The 21,971-nt window shown below is 40.4% G+C and overlaps 1 protein-coding gene across 7 annotated transcripts in view; it reads left to right on the top strand.

Annotated features, from left to right (window-relative positions):
- The window catches only part of LOC132377797 (ERC protein 2), a 782,782-nt gene that overhangs the window by 18,256 nt on the left and 742,555 nt on the right, over window positions 1–21,971 (top strand). For all 7 annotated transcript variants that reach the window (XM_059944157.1, XM_059944160.1, XM_059944156.1 and 4 more), the window contains exon 4: window positions 4,061–4,896. In XM_059944157.1, the coding sequence (XP_059800140.1) occupies window positions 4,216–4,896 (681 nt within the window). In that variant the 5' untranslated portion in view covers window positions 4,061–4,215. The remainder of the gene's footprint in view (window positions 1–4,060; window positions 4,897–21,971) is intronic.

The raw sequence follows: 21,971 nt of genomic DNA, 5'->3' as shown, positions 1-21,971 counted from the left end.
AATGGAGTGATCTTTGAGTTAAACAGACACCTTTTCTTTTGAAATCTTATCTTTGGATGTGCATCTCATTGATGTACCATTGATAAGCAGTTTAGCATTACTAATGAACACAATAAACTGCCAACCAAAATAATGAATGTTCCAGTATGATAACGAATTGAGATTATGTTACTGAATTTCACCCAGTAAAGATCTGGCAGGTAATGTCCTCTAAATAACCTTTTTTTTGCTCCCCTCTCAGATTTTAACCAGAGATGGGAAGTAATGCTAAGGTCAATAGCTGCATGTTATTTTGCTGTGCTCTTAGCAGTGCTTTTTCACCTTTTTATGACCCTCTCCTGGAATTAGAATTCCTATCACCCTCACCAAAGGGGTTTTCTTTTCCCCAGGTCCTTCCAAAGATGAACACTTTTATTAGTGGTACTTCTTTGTGATAGTGCTAAAGGGATCAATTAGGCAGAAATGCATAATAGGATACAGATCGATATCATCAACAATTAGGATGGGATATTCCAATTTTAATACTGGAGTGTAAAAGTTACGGCCTCTTTTGATTTGGATTATACTCACGAAAATGAGAGGTTAAATAGAAAGTGTGATTGGCTAAGAAAGAAGAGGTGAGGCATAAGATGAATATTTCTCCAAGGATTACAGTTCAAGCTGTTGAGAGTACAAGGCCACATTTAATTAACCAATTCAAGTTACTTAATTAGACCTGCTCATTAGTCATAATATTGTATTATATAGAACCATTAATGTAAGAACATTTCCCAAGGCACTTACAAATACTGGAAGTGTTATTAAACATTTTTTTTACACAGACAGTTGAGGAGAAATCAGGGGAGATGCTGAAAACCTTTGTCACAGAACTAGGGTTTAAGGTGAGTCTTGAAAGCTGAGAAGGGAGATGAGGTACGAAAATTCTAGAAGGAAATTCTTTGCCTTTGCAATTGAGGGCACATATATCAATGGTGCACTGCTTTAGATGTGGGAATAAGCAAAAGGCCAAACAAAAGCTTGCAGATTTCTCTGTGGGTCATATGCTAGGAGAAGTCTCGTGGATGCATGCTTAACTCACTGCTCTACTCTCTCTACACTCATGACACTGTGTCTAAGCACAACTCAAACCCCATCTATAATTTTGCCAATGACACAACAGGTGTTGGCAGGATCTCAGATGGTGATGAAGTGTAAAGGTGTGAGATAGATTTGCTGGTTGAGTGGGTCACAACAACAAAATCTTGCACTCAACGTCATTAAGACCAAGGAATTGATTGTAGACTTCATGAAGGGGAAGTCAGGGGAACACACACCAGTCCATATCAGGGGCTCATCTGTGGAAAGGGTTAACAGCTTCAAGTTCCTGGGTGTCAGCATCTCAGAAGATCTATCCTGGGCCCAAGATATTGATGAGATTATGAAGATTACCCTCTTTTCACTGCTACCATCAGGGATTAGATTAGATTCAACTTTATTGTCATTGTGCCGAGTACAGATACAAAGCCAATGAAATGCAGTTAGCATCTAACCAGAAATGCAAAGAATAGTGTTATTTACAAAATAACTGCAAAGAAAAAGTAAGTGCTACAGCACACAAATATAAAAGTACTGAGATAGTACAATATGGGTGCAATACTGCTTAGCGCTGTGATGTGAGGTTCAGCAGGGTCACAGCCTCAGGGAAGAAGCTCTTCCTGTGCCTGCTGGTGCGGGAGCGGAGGCCCCTGTGGTGCCTACCGGATGGGAGGAGAGTAAAAAGTTCATGGTTAGGATGAGATGCATCCTTGATAATGCTTTTCACCCTGCCCAGGCAGCGTTTATGGTAGATGTTCTCAATGGTGGGCAATTGGGTGCTGATAATCCACTGGGCAGTTTTCACCACCTGTTGGAGTGCTTTGCAGTCTGATACGGGACAATTGCCATACCACACTGAAATGCAGTATGCTCTCAATGGTACAATAGTGAAAGTCCGTCAGTATCCTGGGACAGAGGTGAGCTTTCTTGATGCTTCGCAGGAAATAAAGGTGCTGTTGCACTTTTTTGATCAGGATGGAGGAAATACACGGTCAATGTTTTAGTAACATCTTTCTGCTCTCCACTATTAGATTTTTGAAAGGACTCTGAACCCATAAGCACTGCCTCATTTTTTGCTCCCTTTTTGCACTATTATTTTTTATTGTAACTTACAGTAATTTTATATGTAATGCACTGTGCTACTGCTGCAAAACAGTAAATTTCACAACAATGTGTCAGTGTTAGGCTGATTCTGAATCAGAATTGAGGCTGAGATTCTGGAAATTTTTATGTAGGATTTTAAAAAAACACTTTTAAAGTTGCTATTTCGTCAGATAGGGATGCAATAAACTCAATATTACTATTCAAGAAATGAAGAGGAGATAAAAAGGAACAGGGATTGGTAGACCATAGCTAAACATAGCACCAGGAAGCTGGCATTATTAAAAAGTGATAACATTTTGAAATGTTATTATGAAATAATTATGCTATGGGAGGAGGCCATTTGTTTCATTGTCCATTTCAACTCTGAAGGCAATTCATCCTTACCCACATTTTTTCTATAACCCATTCTCCCTTGCACACTTCTGATTTTCCAACTAACCATAGGTAAGCAGTACTCTGCAGTAGACAATTAATCTAATACCAGAACATCTTTGGGATGTGGAAGGAAGCCAGAGCACCCAGTAGAAGCCCAGGCATGGACAACAAGAACATGCACTGGAGGTCGATACTGAACCCAGGTCACTACAAAAACACTGATACCACAGTTGCTTTTATGAAAGGAAAACCATGTTTAACAAAATGTATTCATTCTCTATGGATATAATTAATAGGATAGACAAAGGAAAGCCAGTAGGTGAGCTGACCTGAGGTGCAATGTAGATGCTGAGTTTTTGGATGTGACGTCACACCTCGTGTCAGAAGTGCTCATAGGCTGAAGATAATATGGATGGAAGATTGGTAAACAGACAGAATAGAACAGTAGAAATGAATTAAGTTAGGTTCAGGGCGGCATGAAGTGACTCTGGTATGCCTCCGGGATCAGTAATGATAATTGGAGTCTCATGAGAGGAAAGATGCAACAGTGTTATTATTTATAGCTGGCACTATTTCAAATTGCTCATAAGTGAACTAGGAGTATTCTTGTGCCATGTACAATGAGAAAGCCTTGTTGCCTTGGCGTTTTGTGTGGTGAATACTGGATACAGTTTTCTCTTTCATTTGAGGAAGGGTATTCTAATTGGGGTCATGCCCAAGGATTCACTAAATTGACATTTGTGTGAGGAAGTTGCCTGTGAGGAAAGATTGAGCCAACCTGAAGAATAAAGCATCTCAAAACAAAAAAAAAACACCTGCAGGGGGTGGAGGTGGGGGTGGAAGGAGTGGTGCCATGAGGCTATTGTTTGTATTGAAGAGGGAACAGTTTGAGGAAGTGGTCCCAGGAAAGCAGCCAGCATATAAAATTAATTTTTTGTTCATTGTATATCTTTGAAGTTCTCTGTTCTTTTCAGTTGTGGTTGCCTTGCCACTTAAGTATTTTCAAGGCTGAAAAATTATTCACCTGTTGGGAAATGCAAAGCTGGAAAACAGGAATTGAGACCAAAGTTGCTTTGATCAAAATAGAACAGGCTCGAAGAGATCTGTGGTTTACTCCAGCTTCTGAAATTTTAGGTTAATTAATTAGAAGCCAAAACAATAGCAAGTACAGAGTGATGGGCAAACATTTACATAAATAAGGAGATCAATTGATGTAACGATCTCCTTCAGACCAGAGCTCAGTGACTTAGATTTTGTTGCATTAACTAGTTTTACAAAGCATAATGGATGTGTTAGTTACTTCAGTTTCATAGAGTCCGCACCCACAGGTCTGGTTAGAACCTGTTAACAATCCTTCGTGAATCCAATATAATTTATGGATTAAACAATGATATATTGTACCACTTGGTACTTTTTATGTTTAGCATCAGTACGTGTTAATCTAAGTTTTATTTTGCCACAAATATGATTAACATTCTCTTTTCACCTTTTGTTTTGTGTGTTCCAGATCAGAGAATAGGGTGAGCCCTTATCTCCTGCCACCAGTGGCAATGCAGTAACCAGCTCCGACAGGCAGCAGGTGTCGACTGACTGCACCTTCTTACAGCGATTCCTGCGTCCGCCCTGTATTTTCATTTGCTTTTTGATACAGCCAAACTCACCATGTACGGAAGCTCCAGGGCAGTGGGCCATGTCGAAGGCAGCCCGTCGAGGTCTCCCCGACTTCCGCGGTCTCCTCGGCTGGGCCACCGGCGAACAAATAGCAGCGGAACAGGAGGGGCAGGGAAAACTTTGTCAATGGAAAACATCCAGTCTCTTAACGCCGCCTACGCCACCTCTGGACCCATGTACCTGAGTGACCACGAGGGAGTCGCCTCCACCAGTTTTCCCAAGGGAACCATGACCCTGGGCCGAGCAACAAACCGGGCAACCTATGGAGGCCGTGTCACGGCCATGGGCAGCAGTCCGAACATCGCCTCCGCGGGGCTCCCTCCCGGGGGAGACGCCCTCTCGTTCAGCGACCACCACCAACAGCAGCACAGTGCCATGATCACTCCATCCTCTCACCATCACCACCATCACCACCAAGTGCCCTCCACCTTGAGGCAGGTCCGTGATAACACCATGGTTGATCTGCAGGCACAGCTCAAAGAGCTGCAGAGGGAGAACGAGACACTCCGGAAGGAACTGGAAATCAAGGACACCAAGCTTGGATCATCAATGAACAGCATCAAAACCTTCTGGAGCCCTGAGCTGAAGAAAGAACGAGTGTTGAGGAAAGAGGAAGCCGCCAGAATGTCTGTCCTCAAAGAACAGATGAGAGTATCTCACGAGGAAAGTCAGGTACAGTTGTTTTCATAATCCGTTTTTTATTAGAACATTTAGATCATAGATTAGAGATTTTTGCCAAGCCTAAAATTATTAAAATGCAAATAAGCTACTAGAAACATAGGTCCACAGTCGAGAGTCTGTGACAGAGCAACATTATTACCAATCTACTTGGTGAGATAGATCATAGGAAGCACTAGATCCATCCACCAGAATGATTTTTCCACTGCCTGAGATCTCCCTGTTACTTATTCTAACTTGGTCACGTACTTTAGTTTGTGTGTGCGTGTGTGTGCGTGCGTGTGCGTGCATGTGCATGTGCGTGTGTGTGCATGTGCGTGTGTGTCTGTGTGTGTACACAAAGTGGCAGACATGCAAGGGATTGCAGATACTAGAATCTGCAGCAGCAAATGAAGTACAAGAGGACCTCAGCGGCTTGAGCAATATCTATGGAGGGAAATGGACAGTCGACTTTTCCAGTGGAGTCTCTTTAAATGGTTTCAAAGGCTGGAGATACCCAGTATATGAAAACCTCTGTTGGTGCTGATTGTTAAACTGCTACGTTTAAGATTATCGTGGTCTAGCATTTGTGTCATGCGAATTTAACTTGTGATTTATTAACCTAACCCTGAATGATGATCTACTTCCCTGACCATGGGGAATGAAGGTCATTGAAGTGAATCTAGGAGGTGTGGAACTTATACAACAAAATCTGGTTGGTAAGGGCGGGGAAGTTGAGTGGGGCACAAGAGGCTGAGAGTGGTGACATGATTGGTCTGCAGAAACTTTGTCTGTTTTATTGAGCTTGGTACTGAGCTTTTGGGATGCTTGTTTTTTTACTTCACATGGATTTCAATTTTACTTGGGCTTCTTCGTTGCTTCACTGTTGTCACTTTTATCCCGCCTCTAGACCTTAGCTAGTTTATTTATGTTGGAATCAATCTTCTAAATTTGCTCAGTAATTCAGGAAGAGTCAAAATGGGCATTAACTGCTAAGTTAATCATATTATTGACAATTGCTTCTATTGCTTTGTCAGATGATTACTAGGAATTAGCTGAAGTGTACATGTCCTACTGTTTGTGGACCTTGCAGTACTTTGCAATCTTCCAGCTTCTTGGGCTGGTGTCACTGTTGTACAACTACTTCAACAGAAGGCCTTGACGAACAGCTAAGTACAAGTCTTCATTGCAGGAGAATTGTTATCGGGACCCATTGACCTTTGGTGCACTTGGCATTTTTTGATGTTATTTTATGAAGTGAATTATTTTGGCTGAAGCTTGGCCTCTGTGAAAGTGTGGACAAAATTAGGTCATCTACTTGATAGTGAGGGATAAATTCATCTGATTTTTGTGCTCATTTGCTGGCTTTCTAAAAGACTTCCCTAATTAGTTGTTTTATTATCTATTACTGTTGGAAACACTGGCAATGAACTTGCCAATGTTTCCAACAATATTCCATAGCACATTCATCATGATTATCATCCATGCTGTCTAGCTTCACCTGCTTATTGCTTATTTTGAGTATAGTATAGGTTTAGTGGTGTGTTTTGTTTGGCATGTTCTCCTAAGCTGCCTCTAACTAGGTTGGTCCCCTGTCTTGACATTAATAATGGATAGATGAATATGTCTGGACTATAAATTGTGTTGGACTGACCATTACCTGTTGGTGGCTGCATAAGTTAAGGTGACTACTATGACTTATCTGAATCTGTCAGAAGTACCTCACAGGATGATTTGTGTTTTAATTATGTGGAGGGAACTTAATCTACAGGAGGACAATCTGGAATTAAATCTTGTCAGTTCTGTTGTGGAAGGACACAATGGAAGCAGGAAGGATGAGGATGAAGACATGCAAGTTTACCCCTCACACTGAGCCTGTGGCAGGTGGTATAAAAATCAATTTGGCAGTCATGTTCTTCAGGATTTAGTCAGTAGTGGAGCTACTGAATCATTGTTGGCACAAGGTGTTGGTTTTCTTCATGTACATTTTGTTTTTTTTCAGGGGGAAAGGTTTTCATTGATTAAGATAGTCATATTTTAACAGTTCATATGAAAATATTTGAAATGTATATTTTAAATTTTGTTCAAAATCAATTTCTGTACATACACGTATCACTAGTAATTAAAATTCAATAGCTTTGCTATGTTTGCTAAAATTTTATTAAATGTTCTCCAATGATAAAGAAGTCCAAACATATTTATATTTAGCAGTTTTTCTTTTAAAGGCAAAAAAACTGAAAAATCTTCAGAAAAATATTAATTACAATCAAAATGGGGGAACAGAAAATTGTAGAGCTTAAGGTTCAATTATTAAATTCAAATTGTTCAATTTTAGTATGTGCATTTTAGCATGGAATAAAATTGGAATTTAAGAATTGAACAAAGGATTATGTAACTGGGTACACATTCTCTTCAGTTGGGTTTCTGCTCACCTTGGAGATAACTACTGTGCAAGGTCTGTGTTACTGGCATCTAACATATGTGTTTTGAATAAACTGCATGAGTCCTACACAGGCAACAGCACAGCTGATAAACAAGGACCACTACAACAGAAATAATCTGACTACAGCAGATTACAGCCAGAAAAACCTTGATTGCAGTTTCCTAATTACACGGAGCATTGTTAAAATGAAAAATCATTGCAATACAGTAGCACACAAGCAAAATATCAGCATCTGACAGCCAGTATAGCTTGTGCTTTTGTTTTGCTGTGGAAGTCTGCACAACTAATCTAGGCTGGGCTCAACTATAGATGCTTCATAAAGAGAAAGGTACAACTCAAAAGCATTATAAAATACCCGGAGGGTCAAGTCAACAAGCCATTCTAACTGATGTGAAAAAATAGATTTATTAAAATTTTATGAAATCAAGTCATCTGATGCTTTTATTTTACATGTTCTCTTCTCTTATTATTTTCAGCATTATTCAGGACACTGGTGAGAATTTTAGATTTCAACCTGTATCAGTATTCCAAAAATTGCCTAGTAGCACTCACATCTACTGTAATCAAGCGCTTTGAGAGGTCATTACTGGCTAGAATCAACTCTTGCATGAGGAAGAACCTTGATCCGCTGCAACTTGTATACCACTACAACAGGTCCACATGCAATCTCTCAGGCTCTCCACTCAGCTTTGAGCAATATGGGCATAAATCAGGCTATTGTTTATCAATTACAACCCAGTGTTCAAAATCAATCGTCCTCTCAATACCAATCAACAACCTTTAAATCCTGAGTCCAGTACCTCCCTCTGCATCCAGATCCTGGATTTCTTCGTCAGGAGACCTCCAATCAGTGTGGATACATAAAACATCTTCTCGCTGACAATCAAGGATGTGTGCTTAGCCCACAGCTCAATTATCTCTACATTTATTACTGCGTGGCTAGGCACAGTTCAAGCACCATCTATAAATTTGCCATGACACTGCTGGTAGATGAGGAGGCATACAGGAGTGAGATAAATTAGTTGGCATTGTGCTGTTGTGACAACAACCTTGCACTCAGTCAGTGCAGCCAATGAATTGATTGTCGACTTCAGGAAGTAGAAGTCAGGAAGTACACATCAGTTCCTCATTGTTCAGCAGTGGAAAGGGTGAGAAGCTTCAAGTACCCGGGTGTCAGTATCTCCATGGATATACATCATTTTGAAAAAGGTATTCAGCCCCCCACAACTATTCTCACATTTTACTGTCTCACTTTCTAAATTTAAAATATCTTGAAGTAGGAATTTTTTGAGCTAATGTACAAAATACTGTACATCATGTCAAATCAAGAGAAATTCCAAACTCTGTCAAAAATTTACTAAAAAGAAGAAAGAGAAACAAAGCTGTGAGGCTGAAAAAGTATTTGCCCCCTTTGTAATCACTACGCTAACTTTCCTCGGGTGCAATATACCAACTCACCCAATTTGTTGCTGTAGAAAATTGTAAGGATCACCTGTTTTCAATGAATTCATAAGAATAAATACCACCTCTCTCTGTAAGGTCCAACAGTATAGTAGATTTTCAACAGATCAAACTAGAATGAAGACAAAGGAACATTCAAGACAAGTCAAGGAAATAATAATAGATCTGGGGAAGGGTGCAAAGCCATCTCAAAGGCACTGAGCATAACCTCAGAGCTCAGTGCAGTCCATCGTGAAAGAGTGGAAGAAGTATGAAACAACAGCTACACTGCATTGGTCAGGCTGCCCCTTGAAACTTAGTCACCAGAGAAGAACGGTACTTGCAAGAGAGGCTACCTTGACACCAGTTGTCACTGAGTGAGCTGCAGAAGTCAAAGGCTGCAACTGGAGATGAAGTTCATGGCCTTACAATCTCTAAGGCCTTCACAAAAGGGATTTTTGTGGAAGAGTGACAAAGAAGAAGCCCTGCCTTTTTTTCTTTGCAAAGTGTCACTTAGAAGATGCGTGGAAGAAGATCTTGTTGTCGGATGAGACGAAAGTGGACCTTTTGGCCTCAATGCTAAGCGCTATGCAGACATGATAGTGGCTCCCTGATGCCCACAAATTATATACAGTATCCTGGAAATCGGTTTTCTTTTTGAGAGGGAGAGGAAGAGCAAGAGCTAGAGTGAGCATCCTGATAGGTCTCTCTTTGTGCTAAATAGGCCTCAGTTTTCTCTGAGGGTGGGCTTCACAGTCAAAAATCTCTGTCTCTCCCCCTCTCTCACTCTGTCCCTCTCTCCCCTCTTTCCCTCTCTCTCCCTCTCCCTCTCCCTCTCCCTCTCCCCCTCCCTCTCCCTCTCCCTCTTCCTCTCTCTCTCTTCCCCCCCCCTCCCCAATAGGGGTCAAAAATAATGACAGTGGTGCTCGCTCCACTGTTTGCAACAGTGACTTCTCTATTGCCCATGGTGGGTTAAATGACTGTAAAAGACATGTTGAGGTGACTTTAACAGCTGTCATTCATTCACTAGAATAGCCAATGTTATTTAAACTAGCCGGCTAGCTGATAAGGAGCGACTCTATTGATGTCCTATGTGATGAGGCCAAACTCCCTGTAGACTTGCTTAAAGTTGTAATACAATAAAAAAAACTCCATGATAATATAAGTATATACTTTAATGTCACATTTTCTGCATATACCTAACTTGCTTTACAGGTTAGACAAAATCACTAAATAAAGTATTACATACACCCTTGGAGGTCGATTGGGGGGGGGATATGGGGTTGCGGGGGGCGGGGGTGCTACCCCCTGCAATGGTGCTGCTACCTCCCTGAAATGAGTTTTTGCAGGGTGGGATGTCTGGGTATGTGTGGCATAAATCTAATATTACACATCGGCCAGGTAACACTATCCCTACTATAAAGCATAGAAGAGGTGGCATCGTGCTATAGGGATGCTTCTCAGCAGCAGGGGCTGTAAATCTGGTCAGGATTGATGGGAAGATGAAGGCTGCTAAGTACAGAGAGATCTTGGATTTAAAACCCTGCTGGCCTCTGTCAGAAGGCTTAAATTGGGGAGGATGTTCATCTTTCAGCAGGACAATGACCCAAAGCACACTGCCAAAGGAACCATGGAGAAAATTGATGTCCAGTCATAGTCCTGACCTTAACTTGATCAAGCATCTGGCAAGACCTCAAGATTGTTGTCCACCACCATTCTCTAAATAATCTGGCACTGCTTGAGCAATTATGCATGGAGGAGTGGGCAAATTTTGCTCCATCACATTGTGCAAAGCTAATACAGACTTACGCAAAAAGACCACAAGCTGTAATAGCTGTGAAAGATGGTTCAACTAAGCATCGAGGAAAGGGGGATGACTACTTTCGATCTGCTAAAAGTTTTTCAACCTTTTAGTTTCTCAAGCTTTACAATTTTCCCTTTTTTGTGGGTTCTACCAACTGTGCAAAAAGGAGCATGTGATCCACGAATAAAAATTGATCAAAATCCCTTATTGTAATACTCATTTATGTGAACAAAGGGTTGGGGTCCGAATATTTTTACAAGACACTTTATCCTGGTCTCAACATATTGATACAATCATGAAGAAAGTGCATATTTTTGGGTTCTACACTCTTCCAATCTTTGTACTTTTTCTTAACTGTTGAAGCACTGTTCAATTGCTCATCTCAACTAGAAATCCCATGGTTAATTTGAATAGCTGATCTGCTTGATTGCTTGATGCTGGATTTCACAATTTTTTTTTCTTTTATTAGCTCATAAAGAACCTGCATATATTTTACTAATTCCATTTCCTTCTGTTTACATCCTGTTCCAGTCAATGAGTGGATAATTAAAGTTCACAAGAAATGTCGCTCCATTTCCCGATGTGAGATGACTCCCTAGTTTTTGCTTTCAGACTTTTATTTATAGAATGAACTCTTTCTATTTCCATCCCACTTGATCTTTCTCGTCTTTCTGATACACCGAGGGAGCTATTGAATCGTAATATTATTGCTAATGAATAATGCAAACATGGATCCAAATGATTTTTGAAACATTTCTGGGCAGTGTATAATTTGCATTACCAGGCAGTGGTGCAGTTGGATTTGTGCTGCATATTTGCCATGAATTGTTAAAGTCAATGTTAAAATTAATAGATTTTTATTTCTTAGTTTTGCCTTGTAAAGTTGTGGGATGCGGCTTGTGGAAAGGTAACTGAGCTCTGAGCTTGTATTTTGTTGTAGTTGGAACATTATTGGTTTGGTCATGTGATGCTTGATGTGAAGTCTCCAGCCCCCGTCTGTTCCTTGAGTTTCTAATTAAAATAGTTATGTTGCATTGTTGCTATGAAAGTTAACAATTCCTCATTAAAGAACATCTGATATTAATATCTACACAATGGAAATTGCAAGATTAGAAAGGAAACAGACTGTGCTCTCTGTTTGTGCTTCCTAGTTTTGAAACACTTTTTTTCACTTGTAAAGACAAATCTAATTCTATTTATCAAGTTGTTACTTCCACTCTTTATCAACCAAATTAAGTGAACATGAGATTGTGGTTACAATATTCTGTCACTGAATAATATAATTTCTGTCTACCAAGAAATGAATCATTCCCTCAAGCTCTCTGACCTATACTAATTTTTAGATCATGAGCTAGAGCTAGAGTAATTTTACCTGGGTCAAAAAGCTCCAAAAGTTTGATTATGTTAGCAGAATTAGCTTCCTTCTCAGTCACACAGGATCTTTGTCCATAATTGGGGTTAATAGGTTTCTGATTTCTTAAATAAACTAATTTCAGCAGTTAGTGAAGATTTGTATTTTGTTGTGTTTGGAACATTCTTGGTTTGGTCATGTGATGTTTGGACATCTGACCATGTGATGCTTGATGTGAAATCTCTAACCCCCGTCTGTTCTTTGAGGCATGGTGATATTAATGAGCCTGAGTCGTCAGCTGCAACAGGTGATGTCTTGAAGAAATATGGAGCGGATATAGCGAAGAATCCTTCTGGTGCATAATTTCCTGGTCTTCGGGAGGCACTTTTGAATCTAAGGAAATTTGCTGTCTGAGAGATTTGGGAATCTTAATTTGCACACCTTAAATGACATGAACATTTTCATTTTGTACAATGGCATGTGTGGCTTGATGTGCTTGGCAAATAGTGTAAAAGTAGACTAAAATGAGGATGATTGTTTTTATGCATTGGCTGCAAACTAATGTGCAGTGATGAACTTTGTTGCAGAGAAGTGAGCGAGTACTTTCGTAATTGACACTCTTGAGGGAAATTGTAGGTGGTGCAGCGATTGGATTTAGAAAACTTGGCTAATTGCATTTTAAGGAGTCTCACTATAATAAATGAAACAAGTAGAGAATGAGAAAAATAGAAATGGGAAACATTTAAATTGGATGAGAAGGGATGATTTAGAATAGTTCTTAGTTGATATTTTTTCAGAGACGAATTCGGGACATTTGAAGAATGGTCAATGAAACAGGTAGCCACCAGTAGTGGCATTAAGAATCAAAATAGTTGGAGGATGTAGATTGGGTTGTTTGAACATCTAGCCAGAGCTCATTCATAAAACAAGACACGTATATAATGTGTACAACTATTGCACTGTTTTTCTAATTCAGCTTTTTTCTCATACTTTGAGTTTTCTATTTCCAAGTAATCTTTACTACGGCATCTTTATTTCCTAGAAATGATCATTTCCCTTCTGGCTAACAGCATTGTAAGCATGTCCCACAAAATCAATATTGGTTTAATATTAGGATGCTGTGGTTTTTATTAGCAGTGAGGGAGCCCAACGGGAAGTCTGAATGAACATCAGCAAGGTCATCTGGACTTAATTGAATGGAGCAAGCAACTAGTTTTTATATTGTTAGTATTTTGGGTGACTCAGTTCAGAAATAATTTAATTACTAAAGCTTGTTTAAATTGGTATAACAGAGTTTATTTTGAGTGCGTGTACTTTCCACAGTATTGTATGAATTGTACAACGGGGATTCACAGATATTCAAGGAAAGTTGTATGCAATTACTTATGTGAGGCCTCGATCTGGACCTTTGTGTCTTCTTTAGCCACAGGTGAGATCCTGAAGTACTGGCAAGTAGCTAATGGTTTTCTGTCATGTGTCTCTTGGTGGCCTCCCTCATTAGTTTCCTTTTGCACGGTCACTCAGTTTTTGAGGACGGGCCTGCTCCAGGCAGATTTACAGCTGTGCCATGTTCTTTTAATTTCTTGATGATTGACTTAACTGTACTCCAAGGAATATTCAGTGACTTGGAAATGTTCTTGTATCCATCTCCTGATTTGTGCTTTTCAGTAACCTTCTTACAGAGTTGCTTGCAGTATTCTTTTGTCTTCAGGGTGTAGTTTTTGCCAGGATACAAAATTACCAGCAGCTGAACCTTCCAGATACAGATGTATTTTTACTGCAATCAACTAAAACACCTTGACTGTACAGTAGTGATCACCATTTAACTAATTATGTAACTTTTGAAGCCAGTTAGCTGCACCAGTGATGATTTGGTGTGATATTAAAGAGGGTGAATACTTATGCAGTCAATTATTTTGTGTTTTATATTTGTAGTTGATTTAGATAACTTTATAGAGATCTGTTTTCACTTTGACATGAAAGAGTCTGTTTCTGTTAATCAGTGTCAAAAAAAGCTAAATTAAATCCACTGTGATTCAATGTTGTAAAACAACATAACATGAAAACTTCTAACGGGGGTGAACACTTTTTATAGAGTGTGTGTGTGTGTGTGTGTGTGTGTGTGTACACGCACGTGCACAGATACACACATGAGCAGAATTAGGCTTTTCAACCCATCATGTCTGCTTCACCATTTAATCATGGCTGGTTTGTCAGTTGCAGATATAGTGGAGAAATGGCAGATGGAGTATAAACGCAAGAGATTCTGCAGATGCTGGAAATCAGTGAGACAGCATCCAAGGAAGCTAATAAACCATTGATGTTTTGGGCTGAGACCCTTGCTCAGGACTGGAAAGGAAAGAGGAAGTTGACATTAATAAAACATTGGGGGGAGGGGAAGGAGGAATAGCTAGAGGGTGATGGGTGAAGGCAGGTAGGTGGGAAAGGTAAAGGATTGGAGAAGTCCATCTCCATCTCCATCTCCAAATGATACCATCCATTTGCTCTAAGACTGCAACTAGTCATCTTTCTCCCCTTATAAATCAGTCAATGGAATACCTGAACCTATGTCGTATGACATGGGCAATCATGGTCTTTCCATGACTGTGATTGTTCTTGGCAAATTTTTCTACAGAAGTGGTTTGCCATTGCTGCCTTCTGGGCAGTGTCTTTACAAGATGGGTGACCCCAGCTATTATCAATGTTCTTCAGAGATTATCTGCCTGGCTTCAGTGGTTGCATATCCAGGATTTGTGATAGGCACCAGCTGCTCATACAACCATCCGCCACCTGCTCCCATGGCCCTGCTCGGTGGGCTAAGCAGGTACTACACCTTGCCCAAGTGGAGGGAAGGAGCGCCTACACCTCCTTTGGTAAAGGCATATTTCCACTCCACCACCCAGAGTATAACCTGGCCAAATATGAGGTGTTGCACTCAGGAGGTCAAATGTAAAGGGAAAGTACAGAGTTAACAGTAAGACCTTTAACATTGTTGATGTGCAGAGAGATTTTAGGTTTGGGCCTATGTCCTTGTCTCCCTGAATGTTGTTGCACAGTTTGATAGGGTGGTAAAGGTTGTATATGGCATGCTTGCCTTGATTAGTTGAGACGTTAAGTCCAAGAGTCAGGAAGTTATGTTCAGTTGCATATCATTGAAACTTTAAGCACAGAAACATGTACTTCAGCCCAATTTGTCCTTGGCGATTGTGTTGTCCTCTAGCTATTCCCATCTCTCTGCATTTGGCCCATAGCAACTGGAGTATTACATTCAATTCTGGTGCCATATTATAGGAAGAACGTAGATGCTTTACAGAAGGTGCAGAAGAATTACCCTAGATTAGAGGGTATGTGCTATAAGCAGAGGTTAGACAAACTTGGGGTGTTCTCTCTGAGTGGCAGAGGCTGAAGGGAGACCTGATAGAGTTTCTAAGATTATGAGGTGTGTAAATAAAGTAGACAACCTATATCGTTTGTCCCATGATCAAAGTGTCTAATACTAGCAGGCTTGTATTTAAGGAGAGAGTGGGTAAGGAGGTGTTCAGGCAAACATTTCAGCCTGAAATGCACGACCATAAGACAAAGGAGCATATTAGGCCATTTGGCCCATTGAGTCTGCTCTGCCATTCAATCATGGCTGATCTTTTTTTTCTCCTCCTCAACCCCATTTCCTGGCCTTCTCCCCTTTTCTCATCATTTTCTCATCTTTGATACCATGTCCAATCAAGAACCTATCAATCAAATCATGTAATTGCTTATATATAACCGACATTTCTTTCATTTTAAAAGCTGCTTTGTAAACGTTGTAGAGTTTATTTTGAAAAAGCTTCTATGTTCAATACTTTTTCTTTGTTGCAGTGCTGAGAGAGCTCTAACTTCCAGATAACTTCGGTTGTATCTAAACTATTATCTGGGGTTAAACTGGGCTGGTATTAATATGGGTATATTTTCTGACATTTTTTTTTCTGCTGCCCTTTTACGACTCCTTAAAGAAGCAAATGCAATATTTGTGCAATGAGAATCTAATTTGCCTTATGAAGTAAAATATGGTGGGAGGTGGAAAATTATAAAATACGAATAAATATGCTGGAGAAGCTCAGGTTGGAAACTTAACTGAAGTGGAAAAATTGTTAATGTCTATTGATAGCTTGCATCAGAACCATAATCCAACTGAAATATTTCTCTCCACAGTTACTATCTGGAATGTTATTTCAAGTTTTATTTTTATTCTTCTATTTAATTATAAATCTGTGTGAATTACTTAATGATTTTACAAATTTTACAGAAGTAGTAGAATTATGAATATTTCACTATTAATGAATGAAAAAATAAAGTTGAATGTTTACTTGTGGGATATAGTTACTGTACCTTATTAGTCTAACAGTGGGGAAAAATATTAATGATATAGGTGAACCTTGTTTTGAACAGTTAAAAAGACTGTACAAGAGAATTAATTGGGTCCATGATTGTCAATAACGAGAAGTGGTTGATTTAGTTAAGTTTTTACTTCATGCTAGTAATTTAAGTTATATTTGATTTTTTTTTTTTTGCAAATGTTAGTTTTACATTGCACAAATAGTTATGTTCCTTGAGGGTATCATATCTACTTTAAACAGATGGTTGCTTGGCAAGATATCTACAACAGTATTGATAATTCTGCAGTTAAATTAAACAACTGTTTATCATGCGTGCCCTGACATTGTGATATCCTCACTTAAAATCATTGAATTTTAATTGATTACCATTTTGAAAAGATATTTGACCTTTTTTTGGCAACAAAATCTTTTTTATCCTTTGACTTGGTTTTTCATCTATTTCTAGTTGTTCCCTTGCAGTATATTGTATATGAAAACTGAATGTTGTTATGTATGGTCTTGTTTAGCACTGGTGCTCCAAGGACACATTTCGAAAGTGCTAAATTTGAACTTAATGCTGCCTTACCTGCTAAGAGGTTGTAAATTATGAAGGGAAGGTCTCTACTGCATATTACTGAAAAATAACAATTTCTCCTTGAGATAGGGAAGTAATAAAAGAAGGAAAGTATTGCTGTAATTGTGGCAGGAACTAGACAAGCTCTAACCCAAGACACTACTTGTTAGAGGTAATGCAGAGAAGTTTCTTCAGAATGGTTTCTGGTAATTGAGTTGTCTGATGAGGAACCTATGAGCATATTAAAGAAAATTAGATGATTTGAGGGGAAACATTATTGAGTTGCTTTATTCTGAGAAGGCTTGATAAGTTAGATGCTATAAGATGCTTTATTGGAGGAAATTTGGGGCCGTATTCTCAGGATTGGGAAATGCTCATTTATGACTGAAATGTGGAGGGAATACTGTTTTGAATCCTTTAAAGTAATTTATTAAATTATTTATTTTAAAAATATTTAGAAATTTGTGTCTTAGAGGTCTCTGGATGCTAGGTATAATTATATTCAAGGCTGAGAATAACTTTTTCGGACTGAGCGGTGTCATAGGCCATGGGGATTAAACAGGAAAATGTAAAAAGGCCAGATCAGGTATGAAGTTGTATGGTGGAGGAAGCTCAAGCAGTTGAATTACTTTCTCCAGCTGCATTTCTATTCCATACAGTTTGCTGCATTTGCAAGGCGGGATGAGGAGGGATATGAAATAGGGAGGTGATAGAAGAAGTAAAGGGTTGAAGAAGGAGGAATCTGATAGGAGAGGACAGTAAACCATGGAAGAAAGGGAAGAGGAGCACCGAGAGGAGGTTCATGGAAGAAAAGGAAGGAGGAGGGGGCCATGGAAGGAAGGGAAGGTATATTGGGCTTTCAGAAGGCTTACTGAGTTTCCACACAGTCTGCTGAACAAGCTTGATGCAGGTGGAATTAGATGCACAATGGAGAGCTGGTTAACAAAGGAAAAACAAAATAGGAATAAATAGATTTTCTCAAGTTGAAAGGCTGTAATTACTCAGCTACCACAAGGGACCAATGCTTGAGGTTGAATGATTTTATGGCAATTGAAGGTTTTTATAGCAATTCTAATTAGGAAACAAAATATAATTTTTCCGAAGAGACACAAGACACTGCAGATGCTTGAATTTGGAGCAACATACAATCTTCTGGTGTCACTCGAGTAGCATCTCATGGGGGAGGAGCAGGGTTTGAAGAGCATTTATGATGATTTCGGTCAGAGCTCCATATTATCCTGATGCCTAATTTAAACACAAAACATCTATAATTCCTATAATGAACGTGGAAACAGTACGATACTAGATAGGGCAATCAGCCCATGACCTTGTGCTAATCTTGTTGCCAGTTTATATTAAACGTTTCCTTCAGCATATCATCAGTATCCCTCCATTCTCTTCATACTCATGAACCTCTCTAAAAGCTTCTAAAAATGCACACAACTGCCTGCTCTGCACCTATTTGAGACACTCTGCTTTTTTAAAGAAAAGTTTGTCTCTCATGTCACATTTTAAACTCCTCCCCTACCCCTGCCTTAAAAACATGCTTTCTGGTGTTTGACATTCCTATCCAGGGAAAAAGATTCTGACTGTCTACCCTATCTATGCCTTCGTATCATTTAAAAAAACCTCTATCAGGTTCTCCTCAGCCTGTGACATGCTAGGGAGAGCAACTCAATTTATCCAACCTTTCCTTTAGAGCTCACACATGCTAAACCGGGCAGCATCCTGACAAACTTCTTAAACATCCCCTCCATAATCTCCATATCCTTCCTCTGAAGGGACACCAGAATTGCATGCAATACTTCAAGGTGAGTGAAGTTTTCATATAGCTGCAGTATGACTTCCTTAATCTCATACTCAACACCCTTTAAGTGTGCTGTAGTTCTTCTTTTCCACCTTATCCACTTGTGTAGTCATTTCCAGTGACCTTTTGACCTCTGCCCCCAGATCCCTCCATGCAACACCTCACACTTAGCTGGATTAAAGTCTGACTACCACTTCTCTGCCCACGGTGTAGGACACAGGAAACTGGGTGTCGGTTAGGAAAGGGAAAGGGGTTAAGGAGCTAGTGCAGGGTATCTGTGTCCATCTCCCTCAAAAACAGGTATATCACTTTGGATGGCATCAGGGGTGGAGAGGGGGGAGGTGACCTAACAGAGGAAAGTCACTGGCACTGAGCCTGCCTTTGTTCCTCAGAAGGGAAGGTGGCGGTGTGGGGGGGGGGGGTGTGGAGAAGAGGCACACTGTGTTGATACAGGATTCATTAGTTAGAGGAATGGACAGGACGTTCTGTGGACGAGAATGAGATTACCAGATGATATGTTGCCTCCTGGGTGTCAGGGTCCAAGATATCTCAGATCGACTTCTCGTGTTCTTAAGTGGGAGGGTGAACAGCCAGAAATTGTGGTCCATGTTGGTACCAATGACATGGGTAGGGTGGGTGACAAGGTTCTGCATCGGGAGTTCAGAGAGTTAAGTGCCAAGTCAGGACCTCCAAGGTTGTGATCTCAGGATTGCTGCCCATGCCATGAGCTAGTGAGGCCAGATCTAGGAAGATCATACAGTTTAATACATGGCTAAGGAGTTGGTAAAGGAGGAAGAGCATAAGATTTGTGGCTCATTGGCTCTGTTCCAGGGAAGGTGGGACCTGTACAGAAGGGACTATTTCCACCTGAACTGGAGGGGGACTGATATCCTAGTGGGAAGCTTTGGTAATGCTGCATGGTGGGGTTGAAACTAGAGTTGCGGGGGGATGGGAACCAGAGTGCCAGAACAGTTAATGGAGAGGTTGTGGAGGCAAACATTGGTAAGACCTCACAAAGCTAGGAATCAAAAGGTTGAGCATGGTGCGACTAGTGTCCTGAGCTGCGTATATTTCAATGCAAGAAGTATTGTAGGAAAGGTAGATAATAATGCTGAAGATGAGGTAGCTGGTTTACAAACAGAGGCAATCTCCAGTGAGAAGAGGCTGTTGACAGGGCAAAATTGCAGGCACCAGGATGAGTTGCAATGTAAACACCAGATAAAATCAAAAGGGGTGAATACAGGACTGGAGGTGTTGTATATGAATGTGTGCAGTATATGCAATAAGGTAGATGAACCTGCAGCACAGTTGCAGATTGGTGGGTGTGTTGTTGTAGGCATCACTGAGCCATGCCAAAAGAAAATTACAGCTGGAAGCTTAATGTCCAAGGATACATATTGTATGGAAAAGACTGGCAGAAAGGCAGAGGGCACAGTGTTGCTCTGTTGGTTTTAAAAAAAGAAATCATTAGAAAGAGATGGCATAGGGTCGGAAGGTGTTGAACCATTGTGGATAGAGCTAAGGAACTGCAAGAGTAAAAAGACCCTGATAGGAATTGTATACAGGCCCTGAACAGTAGTAAAGATGTGGCCTGCAAGTTACAACAGGAGACAAAAAATGTATGCCAATAGGGTAATGTTGTAATAGTCATGGGGACTTCAAAATGCAGGTAGATTGGGAAAATCAGGTTGGTGTGGGTTTCTAGGACGTGGAAATTCTAGAGTGCCTATGATATGGCTTTTTAGAACAGCTCGGGTTGAGCCCGCTAGAGGATCAGCTATTCTGGATTGGGCTTTCTTTTGCAATGAACCTGAAGTGATTAGAGACCTTAAGATAAAATAAAACCTTGGGGGCAAGTGATCATAACATGATTGAATTCATTGAAATTTGAGAAGGAGAAGCTAGCATCAGATGTAGCAGTATTAAATAGAAACATAGAAGCAGAGAAAACCTACAGCACAATACAGGCCCTTTGGCCCACAATGCTGTTTTGAACATGTACTTACTTTAGAAATTAGCTATGGTTACCCATAGCCCACTATTTTTCTAAGCTCCATGTACCTATCCAAGAGCCTCTTAAAAAGAGCCTATCGTATCTGCATCCACCACCGTTGCCGACAGCTCATTCCACGCACTCACCACTCTCTGCGTTTTTTTTAAAAAAAACTTACCCCTGACATCTCCTCTGTACCTAATTCCAAGCACCTTAAAACTGTGCCCTCTCGTGATAGCTATTTCAGGCCTGGGGAAAAGCCTCTGTCTATCCACACAATCAATGCCTCTCATCATCTTATACACCTTTATCGGATCACCTCTCGTCCTCCATTGTTCCAAGGAGAAAAGGCCAATTTTACTTAACCTTTTCTCATAAGACATGCTCCCCAAACCAGGCAACACCCTTGTAAATCTCCTCTGCACCCTTTTCACATCCCTCCTGTAGTGAGGTGACCAGAACTGAGCACAGTACTCCAGGTGGAGTTTGACCAGGGTCCGACATAGCTGTAACATTTCCTCTTGGCTCTTGAACTCAGTCCCACGGTTGATGAAGGTCAATATACCGTATGCCTTCTTAACCACAGTCAACTGGTGCAGCAGCTTTGAGTGTTCTATGGACACACACCCCAAGATCACTCAGATCCTCCACACTGCCAAGAGTCTTATTATGAATACTATATTCTGCCATCATATTTGACCTACCAAAATGAAACACCTCACACTTATTTGGGTTGAACTCTATCTGCCACTTCTCAGCCCAGTTTTGCATCCTATTGTTGTCCCGCTGTAACCTCTGACAGCTCTCCACACTATCCACAACACCCCCAACCTTTGTGTCATCAGCAAATTTATTAACCCATCCCTCCACTTCCTCATCCAGGTCATTTATAAAACTTAACAAAGAGTAGTAGTCCCAGAACAGATCCCTGAAGCACACCACTGGTCACCAACCTCCATGCAGAATATGACCCGTCTACAACCACTCTTTGCCTACTGTGGGCAAGCCAGTTCTGGATCCACAAAGCAATGTCCCCTTGGATCCCATGCCTCCTTACTTTCTCAATAAGCCTTGCGTGGGGTACCTTATCAAATGCCTTGCTGAAAACCATATGCATGAACATCTACTGCTCTACCTTCATCAACGTGTTTAATCTGCAAAAAATTTAATCAGGCTCATAAGGCATGACCTGCATTTGAAAAGCCATGCTGACTATTCCTAATCATATTATGCCTCCCCAATTGTCTATAAATCCTGCTTCTCAGGATCTTCTCCATTAACTTACCAACCACTGAAGAGACTCACTGGTCTGTAATTTCCTGGGCT

Source organism: Hypanus sabinus, chromosome 19 (assembly GCF_030144855.1).
Source record: "Hypanus sabinus isolate sHypSab1 chromosome 19, sHypSab1.hap1, whole genome shotgun sequence".
NCBI lineage: Eukaryota > Metazoa > Chordata > Chondrichthyes > Myliobatiformes > Dasyatidae > Hypanus > Hypanus sabinus.
The sequence above is the reverse complement of the archived record's forward strand: the minus strand, read 5'-3'. Positions and strand labels throughout refer to the sequence as shown.